We start from the raw sequence: 20480 nt of genomic DNA, 5'->3' as shown, positions 1-20480 counted from the left end.
GCCCATATTGCACAATAAAAATCTTACTCCACATTAGTCTCCACGTACAACAGACGACTACCTAATCAATCCGCTTCCGCTACAATTTTTCTTACTGTTATTCTTGTGTCTTAAGATGCTGTCTTACCAGAAAACTTAAGGCCGGAGCTAACAGCAGTTTACTTTAAATAAGCCAGACCAGAAATATGAAATCGTATGTTTATGAACCATACACAATAGTGAGGGTAAAATTCGACCATTCAATTTCAGGGCTATAAGGTTTCATTTTGCTTTCATTTTAAGAACTGATTCCACTTCGAGAGTAATCCTAGGTCCGATTAATTATGGTCCATTTCTGTCATTAATTATAGATGGCGAATCATTTAATAACCGTCTAAAGTCATCTTTCACAACCAGGAACAAACCTGTCACTTAATTAACAGCAATACCTGTCTCATACATTACTGGAAAAAAATATTTGTGGACACTATGGGAATACTAAAGCTTTCTCGCTACGGCAAAGTCAAATTCTGTTTATGGAGTCTTGCTATAATGATTATTAACCCCACCATTCGCAAAGGCACCAATAAAAAAAGAAATTTGCACACGATAGAATCGAAACTGAAAAAGGGTAAAAAGCACCTGCTACACCAGAGACTCTTCACTAGAATAAAAAAAAAAAAAATATCGTATCACACCCCTGCATGCTGAAAGGTGACATGCAACCCTATGCCCAATGAATATTAAGCAATGCCATGCACAAGATTACCTGCAGGGAGGTGATACTGATTATGTACAGGAGGAGCCCGGGGTCTGTCTCTGACGTACAAATCACCCAACCAAATTAGGGCTTATATCGCAGCGGGAGAAAACAATCATCGTCCCAACCATTCCGTCTCTAGGCACCCACTCCTCTTTTCTGGTTCTGTTTTTCTCCCTCCCAAGGCCTGAGGTTCGGTACCAAAAGGATTCTGGGATGACCAGGTATTTCTCAAAAGGTTGAAGGTCTTATGGAGCTGGGAGTGAATACTGAATAAATTTCGGTTAACATTATTAGTATCAATTATAACTAGTGAGTTTTTCAAGTCTTTCGTTTTTTTATATATATATATATATATATATATATATTATATATATATATATATATACTATATATATATATATATGTATGTGTGCGTGTGTGCGTATTTTGTTAAGAAACATTAGAAGCTACTAGTCCGTTCTAGCAACGAAGTACGATTTTACTTCAAGTTTACTAACTTTCAAAACTTTTTTTTTTTTTCAGAGAGCGTGGAAGGTGACACACTGATCGCAAAGGCCGGAGGAAACGGTAAATCTCGCAGAGGAAAGCTCAACAGTCAAAAAAACAATTCCCCCTCTGTAGGCAAAGGAGAAAGAGTGGACGGGGTAGGGGTAGCTGGAGTCGGGGCTTCAGCTGGGAGAGCAAGAGGCGGCGAAGGTGGGGGAGGAGCCACAAACAAAAGCAAACGCCCTCAATACTGCACCATCTGCAAGAATCACAACCAGCACGTTCTGAAAAAGAGACACAAGTGTCCGTACAGTGACTGTCAGTGCCCTTTGTGCCAACTATCAAGACGCGTCCAGTGCATCATGTGCCATCAACAGAGGCTCTGGAGGTTCAGGAAGAGCATGGAAAAAAATGGGTCGTCCCACGGAGGAAGCGAAGTCTCCACCACTCCGAACTCGTCCTCTGCTTCTCCCACCTCCCCAGTTTCTTCGTCCTCCTCTACTTTCGCCAGCGAAAGAGATTGCCAGCTGCAAGAATCGGCTTTAGATGATCCTCTAGGCGGCTCCGAACTCACAAACGGAAAAGAAAGATTAAAAGGTGAACGTTCAGGTAAACAACAGGTAAGTCTATCGCTAATCTCCGAATCTTTAAAAATAAAAAAAATAAAAAAATCATGTAGCACTAAGGAATTTGAAATTTGGAACGCAAAAGAGGTAAACAAACAATCGCAACTAACACCACTAATAATAATAATAATAATAATAATATAATAATAATAATAATAATAATAATAATAATAATAATAATAATAATAATAAAACCATTCTCGCTTACAAGCAGAGTAGCTTATCTCTACAGGTATGGCGAGGTAATTTTACCAGTAAATTATAAGAATGATAAACAAGTTCTCAATTCTCAAACGAGCACGAAAGGCCTGTATAATCCCAACTGATAAAATTTTAGCAAAGCACTGTTTCAAAATATAAAATGTTACGACTTCAAACGTCCAAAAATATGTGGTCCAAGCAGATGTCAGTCTTTAAAAAGAGATGAATGTTCCTAGATATAAAAAGATACAGCAACAGCCAAACTTTTGCCAGAACTTGTCACATAAGGGTCAGCAGGGGCTAACAAGCAGTCTGTTAATGGTAACCTATCTATCTAAATCGATCATAAGTGGGAGCTGTCAAACCATGCATTACTGGCCGAACAGCTTTTTCTTGATTTGTTAAGACGTCCTCAATTTTACTTCATAATTCAATGCGTTTCGGATACCAGAGGTTATAAGTAACCTAGCGAGATTTTAAACTTTTAGAACCATCATTCGCAAAACTATCATGCTCCTGTATGATTAGTAGCACTCGTGATGATATAAATTGCAGATGAGAAATATAAAAAATAAAGCTGCTATTAAGGCGTTGAATGGTATGGAATATAGAATTTAGGCCAACGGCCAAGCACTAGCACCTAAGAGGTCATTCAGCGCTGGAAAGGAAATTGAGAGTTTTTGAAAGGTGCAACAGGAGGAAAACTTCGGAGTTGCACTATGAAATAATTGTTAAGAGAGGGTATATGACCAGATGGAAGAAAGATAATATGAATGGAGGTACAGTAAAAAGACTGAAAAGGGTTGCAACTAAGGACCGATGAGACGCTGCAAAGAATGACGTGCACTAACGACACTGGTATTAATTGTAGCATTAGTAGTAGCGAAAGACTCATTTGGCAGTAGGCACCACAACTTTATAAAGAAAAATCTGAATCGCAGCTAAATACGTGACTGAGATGAAGGGTCCCATGACAAAATTATTTGATTACTGACGGTCAGGGAGAGCTCGGATGCTGTTGGCGAGATACTTGTAAATACGAGGAGATGGATGTTAGACAGGCTAACTTGCTCGCACATTATGTATTGAACAATAGTGGTCGATGGAACCATAACAATGATAATGGCGTTACAATAACGACTATGGCTCAGTGAGACAACATTCATTATAATTATTAAAATCAAATTGCTTCCCAAGGAGACACTGAAAAACGACTGCCGAAGATACTTTGCCATTTCAATATTGCATTCAATAATCGATGGCCAGCGAAGTGATATTTGACAAGGATGTTTTATTTTAGCGACGCAGATTAGTGATTGACCCTCGGGAGAGATTCACAAAGAATATCTATAAAACTTTCAAAGGGATAATTTACAAATGCTTTGCTTTTTCAAAATTAGCCTCAAATAAAAGAGATAAATAGAGAGAAAGAAACAGTTATTTCCATCATTATTTAGAGAAAAATCATGTCCATCAATTATTTGATTTGCTTACATCGGGGAGAGAGAGAGAGAGAGAATCCACCGCTTCCCCAAATGTATTTGATAGCGGCGATGACACACACACACACAAACTCACTCTCTCTCTCTCTCTCTCTCTCTCTCTCTCTCCAACCCCCCCCCAAATTCTATTTCAATGAATCTCGGCCCATCGAGAGACCCCCTCGAAATTCAGCACTCCAGAAGGGGAGTGCAGCAGCACACGACAAAAATAATGAATCGCGTGGTTGGTATGGTATTAGCGTCCCACCTCGGTGGTCGCGGGTTCGATTCTCGGCCATTCCATTGAGGAGTGAGAGATGTGTCTTTCTGGTGATAGAAGTTCACTCTTGACATGGTTCGGAAGTTACGTAAAGCTGAATAACCACTGGTTCCATGCAACGTAAAAGCACCATACAAACAAACAAACAAACAAGCTTGCACGTGGAAGTTCGGCAGTGTAACCTCTATTTCCGGATCTGCCGAGTTCTTTCTTCTTGATGACTGGGTGCTTAGGATCCGTGCTTGCTTGGAGATATCAACGGCCTAGTTATTCATTTATTTATCTACTTATTTATTGAAACATTTTTACCACGGTTTGGCACGAAGTTCACTGACTGTGTAGTCGTCCTGAGATTGCACGATTGGTTTGTATTATCGAGACGTCACAAGAACAAGAGTCGTAGACAACAAGTAAATATGGAACAATGAAAAACACCAAAGAAAAAAACCATGAAAACCTATAAAAACCAGCGCTTATTACTAGAATCATGCCGAGGCATTAATTGAAATCTGATATATTTGATAAATACCTCAACATTCAGTGATAGATCAAATCTATCGTCGTCTCCACCCTTCATTATTGAACTGTTATTCACCATCATAAATTTTGGGACAGGGAGGTGAGGGTATATATTTACCACGGATATTGTGGCCGAGGATGCAGTGCGGGGTAGGGGGTATGATGGAAAAACGACGGCAAGAATTCAACTCCACGTTAAAACATGTCTGTCTGCTTGCATGTGCAGGCGAAATATAAGAACGATTATTTTCTTTATTTGACATTCAATACATTCCTGCTTGATTCTTCTCCGTTAACTAGGAAAAAGAAACCCACCCAGCCGTTTAGAAAGGGTACTCGCAAATCTATCTTGTTTCATAAGATTGATTCATCTAGCAGCAAAGAAGCCTTTATTGCAGCCGACAACTGCCAGTGCCATTATTTTTAAATGCTTACCTTTTCGCTTGATTGCATAATCATTTGATCAGTTTAGTTTCTAACAAGGTCAAAAAAGCAAATTAAATTATATTCTGCGAAAATACAATCATACTATAATGGGCGTAATGTCTGTCTGTCTGTTTGTCTGTCATTCAATCACGGCCAAACGGCTGGTCAGATGGGCATGAAACTTGGCAGGGTTATGGTGGGGACCCCTAAGATGGTTTGTAATGGGGTTTCATCCACCTACCCCCCTCCTTTGTAGCGGGTGGGGGTCAGAAGGGAGTCCCTGAAACGGAGCCGTTTCTGGCCGTGAAACGTGGCTGGTTATTCCCGTAGACTTAGTTACTTTACGATTTTTCATACATAATTTCTGTACAACTTCCCCGGAGAAAGTCACGAATATTTCAGCTTGGACACAATAGAATATGAAAATATCCGCAAGATTTTTTGAATAACTTAAATCCATCGGGACTGCCAGTGCACAAAATAACATTGAAGAAGTACTGCCCAGTAATGTTGCTTCGGAATTTCGATCCTGCCAATGGACATTGCAACGGAACGAGGTACACTGTTATGGAGCTAAACTCCCACGTTATCAAAGCAGTGATAGCAACGGGCTAGTGCACAAAATAACGTTGAAGAAGTACTACCCGGTAATGTTACTTCGGAATTTCGATCCTGCCAAAGGACATTGCAACGGAACGAGGTACACCGTTATGGAGCTAAACTCCCACGTCATCAAAGCACTGATAGCAACGGGCCACTGCACAAAATAACGTTGAAGAAGTACTGCCCGGTAATGTTGCTTCGGAATTTTGATCCTGCAAATGGACATTGCAACGGAACGAGGTACACCATTATGGAGCTAAACTCCCACGTCATCAAATCAGTGATAGCAACAGGCCCTCACACTGGCAAATGTCTGTTCATCCCCCGGATTCCTCTGATGCCTTCGGACAACCAGTTTCCGTTCCAGTTACGGTGCAGCAAGTTTCCCATCAATCTGGCCCTCTCATTCACTGCAAACATGTCGCAGGGCCAGACTTTGGATCGTGTTGGTGTGTTTCTGCCATCACCCATGTTCACGAATGGCCAACTGTATGTGGCGATGAGCCGAGCAACTGACTCTGCCAACTTGAAATTAAGTTGTGGACAAACTGATAATGTGTACAAAGAGGTTCTGTAGTAGGTATGTATAAAAATCGCCCTTATTTTAATATTGCTGAACAAATAGTACATATAAATTTTTCACTTCTGCACCCGTATTTCATCACCCATCATAGATGGGTAAGTTTGCTAGTATACATACAATTTACACAAACTTAATTACTTATTATGTTGATATTTTATATTTCCTCTAAAATGTATAGTCATTTGAAACTTATCAAATTCCAGATTTCATCTATGTGAATACCTTTGAGTATGTAGAAAGATACTTAGTTTATATGCAACTAAGCATAACTATGATGAGTTACAGTGATAAAAATGCGGTATAATTAATTAAAACCTTTACCCTAATCGGCTCTGCGCAATAAAAAACAAGTCTCTTCTGCATTTTATAGAGATAACAAAAAGTGGTCACTGAACACACAAACACCAATATTCACTACTCTATGCACACAAACACCAATATTCACTACTCTGTGGTGAAAAAAAAAGGAAAAAAAAAGACGAAGGGCATACATTTGCGATATGAAGCACGGAAAATGTGCATATACCTTTTACAGTGATTGACTGTGGAAATAGTGGCTATTCTTTGAAATAATGAACGATAGGGTTAGCTTTCCTACTAATGATTAAAGAGATAGCAATACCTGCTGAATTATACACATACAAACTATTTTTTATAAAACACACATATATGTATATATGTGTGTATGTCAATAAATTTATAATATATCTGTATATATATACATATATTTTACTCCTTGATGTAACTCACGTAGCACGAAGGAACCGATTATTTCCCAAATAAGATGAATAAGTCATTAATGGCAATTACAGAGACAATCGAGAACAGTTATCAGCAAACGAATACCACTCACGCAGAGAATCGCTATTACGTACTATTTGTTGCAAATGAAACAATTAATAACCATTTTGGAAAATAAGCATTAAATTTATAACATTCTCGAAGCACGGAAACGTTCTGACATTAACAATATTTACTGCTGTTCTAAAATTTAGTATATCAACACTAAGGCCAAAACGTCTAACAGAAGATTATCCGCCTTTCACGCTATAAAATGAAGTATCGCGAGAGAGAGAGAGAGAGAGAGGAGAGAGAGAGAGAGAGAGAGAGAGAACGATCTTATGTACGAGATATCATGATAATGGAATAATTGCCCAAGACATCCTGAGAAAGTGGGACATGAAACAATTGTTAAGAGAACATAATAATGAAAACTTAACAGCTCCAAGTATGGACAGTCAATATGCAGCACTGCGATGCCGATGCGGGATGCGAGTTCTCTCTCTTCTCTCTTCTTCGCCTCTCTGGCGACTCTGGCCCTCTAGCCGCATTCCAGTTCTCTATCGTCTCTCTCTCTCTCTCTCTCTCTCTCTCAGCAAGGTTTAAATTTGAACAAAAGGTGAAGCGAATAGAATTAGGCAATGCAATGTATTGAAATGGAAAGGATCACAAATAGTTATGCATGCAATGATGTGTGTCAATTCTATGTTGCACAAATTCTGAATTTCGCAATGGCACGCAAGATGAAGCTGTTGTGCAACTCGAGAGCTGCCAACAGACAAACACACATACTGCTCTTTCTCTGTCTCTGTGTGTATATATAATATATAATACATATATACACATATATTTGCATGCATATTATATTTTATATATATATATCTATAATATTTATATATATATATATATATATATAGGATATATATGTATATATATATATATATATATATATATATATATATATATAATATATATATATATATATATATATATATCTTCATAGTCAAGATTTATAATAAAAAGAAATGCTTTTCTGGACTGGTTTTGATTTATGGGTTGTCATAATAATCTTCGTAGGATTATGCTGAAATGGTATTACGTCCGGGCCAGTTGAATGCTTATGATAGGTAAATAGATGGATAAAACGGTGACGTCTTCGTCTTCGGACTAATCCCCTCGATGAGAGGCTTCAGGAGAGTTTTATCCTCGGTGTGAGCCTTCCAGAGCCCTTCTGACAAGTTATCTGTTTGTCTTAATATAGTTGACTCTAGAATTATTCGCTAGTATGAACAGGCAATTTTAAATATCAAAGATAACGCACTCCTGTTTAATTCGATAACTAAATTTCAAGTTAAGTCACACAATATTTCACATGTAATATTACGAGAACCAACGTATACTGGCTTGCTCCCCTTATTTTCGTTACTTTATATGGGTTATAAGAAATATAATCAGCCGTTAGATTACGGAAGGAATAAGTAATATTCCCACACAAACGTTAGGTGTTTGTGTGTATATGAAGATTAAAACCCGAACTCATAAGTAAAACATCCTTTGTTCAGCAATGACTGCTGTCTTTATCATCACTTCTGACAAAATAAATACTGAAAACAAATATGATCATTGTAATACGGTACATTACACATTGGTAATGTGCAAGCATACAAAATTGAAACAAAGCAACACTGAAATACATAAAGGCCTGTAAAATAAAAACACAAGCATGTGTGATTTTATTTTGCAGGCAATTATTTATTTTAGTATTTTTTATTTACTTTTTTAAGCTTGTATTTTACCTATTTTATATAACCTTCGTTTTTGCATTACTGTATCATAATGTTCATATATGTTTCTCGTGATTTTTCCACTTTCCTCACTGCGTTTTTGTTGTCAGAACTGATGATGGAGATTGATTACTTCAAAGTCAGCAGTCATTGCTGAACAAAAGGATGTTTGACGTACGGGATAACTCGGTTGCAAATGCATATCTGTGTATATATATATATACATATATATATATATATATATATATATATATATATATATATATATATATATAATATATATATATAGTATGTGTGTGTGTGTGTGTGTGTGTGAGTATATGTATGTACAAACTACTTGGTTCTTTTTTTTTTGTGGGTGTGGGGGGTGGGTAGGAAAGCCTAAAAAGGTCTAAAAAGGATGTTTCACATCGAGTTAAAGATACAGGCTTTTTAGGATAGACTATTTATGATTATTTATTAGAAAGAAAATGTAAAAAATAATGTGTTTGTTAAACAGTACAGAAAATTACTTCTAATAAAATATAGTATTTTTCATTTTCGTTGGTGAAACAACAAGCTGTGTGGCCCTAAATTTTAGCACGTTTTAATTTATTTGATGTACTGAATTTAGAGGCTATATTGCTGCTCAATTATTTTGTGTTTCCACTTATAACTGAAAATATATGAACGTGTTTAATTTGTGTCCTTATTTGATCTTTGTTGTTAGTATAAGTAGTGCTAATTATGAGTATTAATTACGAAGGCCATTTCACGTTAAGTTAGGAATATAATGTTTGCAATTTATGCGTCAGGGGAAAACCTTGCACGCTTACCGGAAGAGCTGGAGGTCAGATGACGCCTTGTTTCTTTTACTGCTCGTTTCACCAAATTTTATCTCTTAAAACTATGGAATCCAACTTAGCTTGCACAATTTCTGTTACTTTCGTTATCAGCGCCCGGCCTTTATTTTTTGGAATAGGTCATAACGTCCACACCAGGCCTAATCCCTTTCACACCTTACAACACTTACAGGCCTCTTTAGAGGACGGGCCCGCGTTGGCATAAGGCCGGTTATAGAGTACAGGTCAGTCGGAGAGAGAAATCTCGTGGGCCACATCTCCAGAAGGACCCTAAGTACTAAGTTGTGGTTGTCGGCCTGGATGTATACTTAAAAGGGTCGCGTGGGAATGTTGTGTCGGCGCCGGGTGAATTGTGACTCACTCTGGAAGGTGAGTCACCGATAATCTCTTCTCCGACTAACCTGTACTCTATTGGCATTGATCTAACCCATTCAATCTCCAATGAGGCCTTGCAAAACGTGGCCAAGTTTCCGAAGGAATAAAATTATTTTCCTTTGAAGTTTTGATGCCATAGGTAAATCGCCAGTACAGGTTTGACAAACCTGTTGGACCGCTGAGCTCTGCTTTTAATAAAGGTTCAATTTTAAAATATTAATTTTTCTACGTGAGCATAATATAAATATATATATATATATATATATATATATATATATATATATATATATATATATATATATATATATATATATATATATATATATATATATATATATATATATAATATATAATAGATAGATATATATATATATATATATATATATATATATATATATATTATATATATAGATATATATATATATATATATATATATATATATATATATATATATATATATATCAGTTTTGCTAATTTCTACTTGTTCTTTGAACTGTTTTCTTTTCTTTTTTTTTACAACCGTTCATGTTTTGTTAACTGAATATTAAACACAAACATCCCATAATTATGGTCAACTAATATGAAACAGCTGTAGTTTAGTTATCTAATTTACAAAACTAATATAAATATCCAAGTTCCCATTTTAATCTAATAGGACGGCAGAAAGAGTATGGACCAATAATTGCATCTCTGTTAGTCCACATAAAAAACCTAAGAAGTGCATTATGTCCAAGAATGTACAATCTATTGCGGTCATCCACTTGGTTTCATGTCAACCTCCATTTTTCTCCTTTTGAAAACATCTAAATCAATTGTTTATCAAGACGTAAGTTTTAACATTAATCCTGTCTGTCTCGTAATAAGAGGAATGTGGAAAATTTACAGAACTCTAAAGCTACCTGCCTCACTTCAAGTCTATCCCTGAGGTAAAAACTTTCTGACCTCTTGGCTGCCCATTCATGTGACCCTAGACCGAGCAGTACTTGAGCCTACTTGGTACATTTGTTGACATTTGTTGTCATGTGGTTATTAACAAACGTTGTATTTAAGTGAGCGTTGATTTGCACGTAAATATCGACCACCAGTAAATACATTCTTGACAATTACTAAAAGCCTAAAAACAGAGATGTTGAAGAAGTCTTCTTCTTAATGGAGCTTTCCTTTGTTATATTATTATGAGGTGCTTCATTTGCTATAGATCCTTTGGCTAGGAGGGCCATTTTTTTTTTTATAAAAGTTCGGATCTCTTGAAGAGATACCGAATATGCACGTCTTTATCCAACTACTGGCTCCTTTAATGGACGTCTTTATCCAACTACTGGAGCTTGTAAAGTTCTACTGTTTATCATGAGTGAACACCAGGTAACTTGAGTTTAATGAATCCTAAAATCGACAGGTGTGCGACAAATGCAGGAATCACGACGTTTGGGTTCTGAAAAGAGGACACAAGGGTAAGTGTCCTTACGAGAATTGCACATGTCAGTACTGTTCCTTTACCATCAAGAGACGAGACCTGATGAAACACCAACAAAGAGTAAGGAGGTGAGTCCCTTCTACCTTTCACATATACATGTATTATATATATATAATAATATAATTATATATATTATAATATATATATATATATATATATATATATATACACATATATATACTGTGTGTGTCTTTGTTAACTCCATGGTCTTTGAATTACATGCCTTGTTGTTTTCTGACTATGGTGGGTTTAAACGAAATTACAAAAATGCTAGTGCCAAAAAACTTCCAGAAACTGACTACTGGTATGGTTACACTTTCTTGAGCCACCTCTACTGAAGAATAAAAGTGAATATATATCTATATATATATATATATATATATATATATATATATATATATATATATAATAATATATATATATTTATATGTGTGTATGTCCATATATATGTATGTATAAAATGTAATGTATGAATGTAAACCGATAAATCCGTGTATGTAGGTATAGAAGTTAAATAAATCCATCTAAAGACCTCTGATACTTAAGAAAAGCACCTTGCATCTCATTTACTTATATTCTTATACACATTCCAATTCAATACTGCCAGAGAGAATGAAGAGAATAAAACCTCCAATGTAAAATTAAAACAATTACCAATTAGATAAACTAAGATAACGAGAAAAGTAAGCATAACAATAGCAATACGACAAAGAAAATAGTCGATTCTTAAAACAAAATTGGCCCATATCTTACGGCTCACAAGTTTCTGAGCCGTCCATTCACACATTCTCATATTCACGTGTATAAAGCAGTTTGTAAATGTTAAGAATGTCTACTAAGACACCCATATTTGCAGGGCACAAGTGACAACTTTACCAACCACGGGAACCCAGGACTACGTTTTGCAGCCAGTGGAGAACTCAGCAGGTGCCAAGACCACCAACCTGCCTTCTCCAGATGAGATGTCCACGAGCTCTCCTGATGGAAACTGTGGCATTAACGACCAGGAACCACATAACACTAATCACAATGCATCTGTAGAAAGCCAGGTGAGTCGGCCCAGCCCAACCACTCCATTACTATTTCTCTCTATCTATAAACCTATTTCCTTCTTTCTCTTAAATACAAATTTAATTTGCAACTTTTACCCATTTCCCTTACAATGGTTGTCTCCAGGAAAAAAAAAAAAGGATAACTATCAATGCAACTTTCATACATAAACTGCTGCATCGAGCACTGCCACAAATCCTAACTGCTGAATACTACTGCAAACTCTTATATAGAAAATCCATCAACAGTCTATCAAGGCAACTTAAACAATAACTCTGTCCATCTTTGTCCAACTTACATACATAGCTCTGTTCACCTTTGTCTTTAAGTGTGAAATTTTTAATGGCGGTAATCTTATTGTCCCAGCACCTGGGTTCCTTATCTGAGGAACACCCGCAAGTTTAACCAAAGGATCACAGGGAATGGATGTTCTTGCTAGTTAGCTAGAATCTGGGACAACAATCTTTTCATTGTAGCTAATCTTATTTTTCTGTTACATATGGTTTTATAGCAAATATCTTGACGTATATGTGAAATTTCTTGCACTATGATGTCCTGTTTTTCGTTCCCATGTATTTGGCACGGTTTATATCCATTATTATTATTGAATTGAATTGAATTTATAAAATTTGTGGCCATTTGCCACGTTATTATTATTGCTGAAATAGTTTAACCAGACCACTGATCTGATTACCAGCTCTCATAGGATTGGAATGGAATGAAAAATTAGGACTGGGACCGATGAGGTCATTCAATGCTTTGATGAATGAAAATAAAATTTATAATATCTATAACACACACAAAGAGTTTCTATTACACTGGTATGCACACATAAAACAAATACATTTATACGTTCTCACACAATATAAAAATATTGACAAGGATAATTCGATAAAAGTTTTAAAATTTGCATCTTTCAAAAAGTTCACAATACATCAGCAGGATTTGTATATTTTCATGTGTTTTCAATTTTTATATATGATCGATTAAACTACAGTTCTTAACAATTGATATTGGTCTAGTTGAAAATGCTGAAGATTCTGATAAATTCATTAGGTGTCCTTGTGTCAGACTAGTGTGACCTATACGAAGGCGTGTCAGAGTTACTTGCCTATGACACCCTCTCTTTGATCTGATAAACTCCATTTTCCACCGCTGGGTTTTATGTTTTAATTTGCTATTTTCGGATTCTTCATTCAATATCTATTTTTAATGTTTCTTTTCATATATGTTAAATCATCACTAATGGGGATGTTTTCATCTTCAGCTGCTTTATCAGCCCATTAATTTCCTTTAATCCGTACACGAGTCAGGATTCAACATATTTCTATATTTTTTCCATTATTATATAATTTGTGGAGTGAAATTTTAATCTTACGAACACACACACAAACACACACACACACACACCACACACACACACACACACACTACAAACACACACACACACACACACACACACACACACACACACACACCACACACATATATATATATATATATATATATATATATATATATATATATATATATATATATATATATATACATAAATGTTTGTCTGTGTGTATTCCACTAAAACCTGCTATTTCTGAGAATAAATTAAAGTCAAACTCCGGTGTTCTGTACTTCAAAGAATCTGCCATTATCGTGCAGAATCGACCAACATATTCAAAAGGCACAGACAGGGGAAGGCACATTACAGAAACACCTAGAAAAAGTTAATTTAAAACAGTGAACCCGACACAACATTCCGGTGTAATACCTATTTTGCTGCTTTCCTTTTGCAATTCAGTAAATATGAGAAAGGAACAAACAACCAAAACCAAAACTTCAATTGTAAGTGAACATGAAATTGAAAACTGACACTACTGGTGGTGTTCTTGAACATATTTATTCTAACCACTTATGAGGAGAATATACAGGGGAAAATAGTATCATTTAATCCAAAGTAAAATATTTGATTAAATCTAACCAACTCAAGTTCATTTCAGAAACCTTTTGAACCAAAATACATGTTTCATGACAATTCAATATAAAAAAATACTAATAGATTAAGTTCTTGCTAAAAAGGAAGTTACTCCTTTCATTTCATCAACGAATTATTTTCTATCTTATAGGTAACCTGGCCTAATCGTTCAAGTGATAAACCTGAAGACCTTAGAGTTTCGCCAAAAATGTCCCATCAGACAAGCAGAGGATCACCCCCTGGCCAGCAATCAAGTGGAGATCCCACGTCCTTGCAGTCAAGCACTGACTCAACATTAGCTCAGCATCCACAGACTGGTTCCATGCCACTGCAACAGGCAAACGCTGACACCATGCCTTTCCAGCAGTCAAGCCCAAATACCGCCTCATTCCAGCAAGAAAGCAGGGAATCCACACCATTCCAACACAACCGAGATATGGCAATTTCTTATCAGCAGCAAAGTAGGGATACTATAACATTTAATCTACAGAGCAGGGATTCAGCGTCACTACAACACTCGGCCACAGACCACACATCATTTCAACAACCAATTAGAGATTCAATACCATTCCATCAGCCAAGCAGGCAAACTTCACAGTTTCAACAACCAATGGGAGATTCGTCATTATTTCAGCAATCAAACAGGGAATCTATACCACTGCAGCAACATAACAGGGATTCAAAACCATTCCAGCAACTGAATGGAGAATCCATGCCATTTCAGATGCCAAATAGAGAATGTACACCTTTTCAGCAACCGAGCAGGGAGCCTACACCTTTTCAGCAAACAACCAGAAATATTGCTTCCTATCAGCAAACAAGTAGAAGTATGGCTTCATTTCAACAGTCAAACAGAGAGCATATAGCATTCCACCATGAGAACAGTGACTCCACAATTCCCTTCCAACAATCAAATAGAGACACTGTGCCATTTCAAAAGCAAAGAAGAAATTTTCCATCATTACAAGAGTTAAGCAAAGATTCAATGGTATTTCCACACCCATATAGAGATACAGAAACCCCTTTTCAGCAACAAAATAGACATTCCACGACATTCCAACAAGGTAGTCCAGTGAACCCTGCTTCAACTTACACATCAATGGTAGCTGAAGATGCAATCCCGTCTCCTTTAAAACGTATGAAAACAGAGCCTTCCTTAGAACATGATATAGTTTATGACTGTAGTGGAATCCAGAATAATCTTGAAAACTACCAGCCACTTGACACTAATGGGAACCTAACACCACCAAGAGAATTTTTACCAATTTCACAAGACATTGCCTCACTGAGAAGCTATAACAACATTCCAAGGTCCCACCTCCAACCAAAATTTGGAGTACAGCCTGAGGATATGCTGCTGAGACACTGGCCTACAAACGCCATAGACGCTGATAATAACCAATCACAAAATGGAAGGAACATGAGAGAAGCATCAGTTTGTAGCCCATTAACTCACAACCCACAGCAATTGAATTTACTGCAAAACCAAATGCAAATGCAGTCACAAATACATCCACAACCTCCTCACCAGCATTTAATTGGGGATACAGCCGAAGTAGATTATAAACCTCATGTCTCTACTGTTGGAAACTGGGGCACCTCAAATGTTCATATGTCTACTCTCAGTGCACCTAGATTACCTACCAATATTGCTCAGACACAGTGTAGCGCCATGCACTTGAATGCTTGTGAGGAGTTTGTCTCCCCATCAGCAGTTCAAAGTCACGGTTCGTGGTGGCATCAAGTTCGGATGGCTGGAATTGAAAGAACCAATAGCTGTTAGTAAGCCATACTAAAATCCTTCAAACTTTGAATTTCAAGCTGAAAATCAACGTTATTCCAGCAACTTTAACTTGCGTCTCTGCACAGTAGACTCAGTACTTAAAGATCCAAACTCATTCTATGTGTACGTTCAATATTATTGGTAAAATGATGATCTCACTTCATAGCCACTTGGATGACAAATAGCTCAATGAAATGGCAACATTTAAAACTTAACTGCTTGACAGTCCTGTTAACAAATAAAATTGTATATGTGCTTAGAGTATGGATTGCATAGTCCTTTCAAGTTTTCCTATAAATCTAGACTACGTTATTTCCATTCAAGTGTCATACACTTCAGAAATTTTAGTAAAAGGGAAAATCAGAAATTTTAGTAAAAGGGAAAATGTAAATATCCTCATTACTTTTACGTTGCCAATGTAACTTCTGTATTTTCACTTACAATTTCAGAACAACGCATCAGTTCTAGAGAAAATTAGTATGATTAGAGAAACAACTTATAAGATGTGCCCTAAAAGTAAGTAAGAATCCACCAGATCCACTCATATATATATATATATATATATATATATATATATATATATATATATATATATATATATATATATATATATATAATAATATATATATAATATCATTCCCACACATATGGCCAAAACTCTCATAGATGGAGGAAAGTACAGGATGACGCACAAATGATTTGGTAGAGAAATTACATCCATAAACAGACTAAAACGATAAATTTCGGAGGTTAATTTGATAGCCAGCTCTTATGTGCTTTATGACCAAATATTTCAAAGCCATGTTATATTTTGCTGAAGGAAGACAAGCTTACTATCACAAATTCAATCGTAAACATTAAACTCTTCTGAACAACATTCTGAAAAACTCTTTATCTAATAATGAAAAGCTAAATACATAAACTAGAAAAAAGTGTAAATGATATGATGACTCAATGATGTCTGAAATACAATTTCATCTCTTTTTGCTAACGTCGTCCAAGAAAGTCTGAACTTCTTACATTGAAACGTAATTGTTTCTTCATTTGATTTCCCAAAATCTTTCTATGTGCAAAACAACTGTTAAGTTCAAAATAATGTGGTCATCTTTATTGGATAAAATTGTACAAACGGTACACTGCAACTGAAGAAAGTTTCGAGTTCTCAGTTCTATCCATTCCGTCTGCAAGATCGGTAGTCCATCTAGTGATTTTTATGAGAATTTTCTCTCCCACACAGCAATCTTTTAAGTAATCTATTCATTTAATAGTGTTTGCATTACGCTTATGCTTCTTGTCTTCAGTCATAAATCTAGATTTAAAAGGTTAGTTAAATTTATTCTAGGTATCCAAAGAGTCTAGGGACATATATTAACATTTTTTCCTTTGTTCCAATCGGAAGAAGTAGATGGGCTCAATAATCAAATATTCGATTCACGGACTGTGAACTACCTGGTATCAAAACACAGGTCACTGACGGCAGCAGGATTTTTGGACTCTTCATAAGTCAGTACAGAAAGTATATCAGTATACAGGATGAATTATAAAATAAAAGCACGTTAATGATCTAACATTGTTAAAACAATTAAGTCAAGATTTAAATTCATTCCAGAAGACCAGTTTCTGTACTAAAATTAAAAAAAAAATCCTACTAGAACTGCACCATATATTCTCTTGTATGCTCAACAGATATTATCATTTCCACATTCATGAGGTAACGTTAGCTCAAGAATTAACCATAGATTAATATAATGACAGAATATCACAACCACCTATTTTCTTTGCATCCCATTACACTTTAACCTGTACAGGGTGTTTCGAAATTAGAGCCCCTCCCCCCCAACGCCCCCATCTCTACAGCATAAACTAAAATTGATATGGACAAAAACAAAAGTAATTCATAACAGGTATTTATTTAAGTTTCTCTCTGAGTATTTAATATTTTGTGTGGCCTCCACCTGCCTGCATTCTTGAGGGGTATGATTTCAGCAAATTACAAAAAAGCTGAGACTCAAACTCCATTTCCCTGAGCACTTCAGTCACCTCACTTCGCAGGTCGTCGAGGCTTGGTATACCATCATAGTTCACTGTGCGCTCTTCAATATGATCCTTTAAGAAACTACCAATGTTTTCACACACATTAAGGTCAGGGGAGCTACCTGGAAATTCACTTGACAAGAAGAAATCGATACCATTGTTTCAAGGCATCTCCTGTGTCTGAAGAGCCTTGAAACATGGTGCCTTATCATGCAAAAATATGACTTAGTCAACAGATAACACATTTTCAGGATCTCTGAGGAAAGGAAATTCTCCACCAGGTAAGCACAGTTTCTCTGAAGCATTCACCATTCCATGACTGTTTTTTTCTTTGATGATCCACATTAACCGTTTGGAATCATTTCTTTTAATGCATTTAGCTATCCAGGAACGTGAAATGAAGGATGCGGCAGCATCCCTGCCCTCTCTGAAGGGGCTTCAATCAATCCATCTGATTTCCTTTGAGTTATTAGCTATGGCTGTATCTAACTCTGTCACTCAGTCTGAAAATACAAGAAATGTAAAATGAAAAATACTTAATGGAAAATTAAGATAATGTACTTGGAGATAGGCTACAGCAGAAAACTTCATAACTTTCCATTTGTTCCATTTAGCCGGAGCATACTCTTGTGCCACTGTTGCAACTGAAACTGTATATTGAGAAAGTTGCACCATCCTCTGATAAGTAAAGCTCCCATATATACCATCTGTAAAGTTTGATTCTCCAGTAGAAATGACTCTCTTATAACGAAACTATCTCTAAAAGTCTGCAACCAATACAGCTTTGGATTTTGACCCATTTATAAAAATCATTATAACATTTACATGTCCTGACAAATATACAAACACTTATCTTGTTTCCTCCTCGATTTTATTCTTCTTTTCCCCACTTATATAGATGCAGAATTTGGCAACAGGTAACTCCAAGCGCACCCAACATTTAAAAGGGTATAACAAAGTATTTGAGACATTCATCGTTTCTAAAATCTTATATTTTTAAGGATGGTTAAGCTTGTATAATTCTCATAAGAATTTTAAAAAATTCTATTGGCAACTGGAGAGACCATGCAATTGAGAAAATTGTATCCCATCTTACTGCTGAAGAAGTTAAATTGGTGATGTAACTCTTAAGCAACAAGAAACAGGCTAGACATGAAGGATAAAAAATCCTCAGTCTCAAGACAAAGAGAAGCATGCTGGACAGAATCTAACATTTTAAGTAAGTTAGGCGTAGTTGAAGAACATATTTCACAACCATACATCTTTCAAATGAAATTAGAGTATTATACTGTTTCAGCAATATGTGTGTCAGCTCCCCAATTAGGTGGTATAAGACTTTCAGGACATCAAAACTTTTAGGCAATTTAATATGCTATGGGCAGGAAACACAAACAAGTAAAACACTTGACCTGAAGAGCATATTTCCTCAGTACAAGAAATGCTTTCACCATAAAGGCAAAGGTCCGAATCCCAAAGTATTCCATGAATGTACCAAAAATACATAACTATAGAGACTTGCTTCTTAGCTGATTACTAACTAGGGCAGCCAGGATGTAGCAAAAGATATTCATTTGATAAATTACCTAAACTTCATGTCCTTGAAACTTCGACAGGAATGACATCAGTTACATACATCATTAATGGCAGGAGCAAAATAATGTAGAATACCTAACACACTACCCTGAGGACCATCTTATTAGCATGCTTGGCATGTAAGTTAGAACCAACTTTAACAAAGTTTACAGTGTCTGAGGGATAAGAATATTTTAATAAATAGACGTATTTTTCCTCAGTGAGCACAATCATTCAGTCTTAAGAACTCCATATTTCCAAGAAGTATTGTTTGACTACACTATATCAAAGAATGAAATTATTATTGCTTGGAGGCGAGTGCTTCTTATACAAAGGTTTACGTGAATGAAACTGTTTATAACAGAAACAATATTTTGAATTCTGAAGATAAAATATTAATGATAACTAGATAGCATATCAGTCTTGCATTTACAACCTTTTCTTTTCAATGCATTACATCAGAGCTGGTTGTCAAAGGGCCTTTTCCTAACAGAAGTATAGTGTAACACTGGTAATATTTTGTTTTGGTACCTGCTGCTAAGTCATATTCTGATGAGTATGCCGAGTATGAAATGTTTTGAGTTCCCTGAAATATGTCCAAAGAACGTCCCATAGCCATATGGAGACAAATCAAACTGTCTTCAAAAGACAAGTTGTAACATTCTTTTCTACCAATGGCAAAGTTGTTGGTTTGCTGTTCTGGTCAGCTAAACTTGTGTCCTTAGGAGACTTTTTAATTTTCTTTTCTTGCAGACCTGGGCCAATTTTTCTATGCATATGTTATTAACATCCTCATCGTCAGTTATACGTGCATTATTCACTTTAAGCAAGCACTAAGGAAGGATTGGGTGAAGCAAATTTTCTCATTT

General features: G+C 36.1%; 1 protein-coding gene across 1 annotated transcript in view; it reads left to right on the top strand.

Annotated features, from left to right (window-relative positions):
- Window positions 1-16260, top strand: part of LOC135221773 (uncharacterized) — a 56403-nt gene extending 40143 nt beyond the window's left edge. Inside the window, exons 2-5 of the mRNA XM_064259592.1 lie at window positions 1265-1848; window positions 11126-11271; window positions 12060-12252; window positions 14374-16260. Coding sequence (XP_064115662.1) covers window positions 1265-1848; window positions 11126-11271; window positions 12060-12252; window positions 14374-16005 — 2555 coding nt within the window. The 3' untranslated portion in view covers window positions 16006-16260. The remainder of the gene's footprint in view (window positions 1-1264; window positions 1849-11125; window positions 11272-12059; window positions 12253-14373) is intronic.
- Window positions 16261-20480: the final 4220 nt, after the last annotated feature.

Source organism: Macrobrachium nipponense, chromosome 3 (genome assembly GCF_015104395.2).
Source record: "Macrobrachium nipponense isolate FS-2020 chromosome 3, ASM1510439v2, whole genome shotgun sequence".
Taxonomy (NCBI): Eukaryota; Metazoa; Arthropoda; class Malacostraca; order Decapoda; family Palaemonidae; genus Macrobrachium; species Macrobrachium nipponense.
The sequence above is the reverse complement of the archived record's forward strand: the minus strand, read 5'-3'. Positions and strand labels throughout refer to the sequence as shown.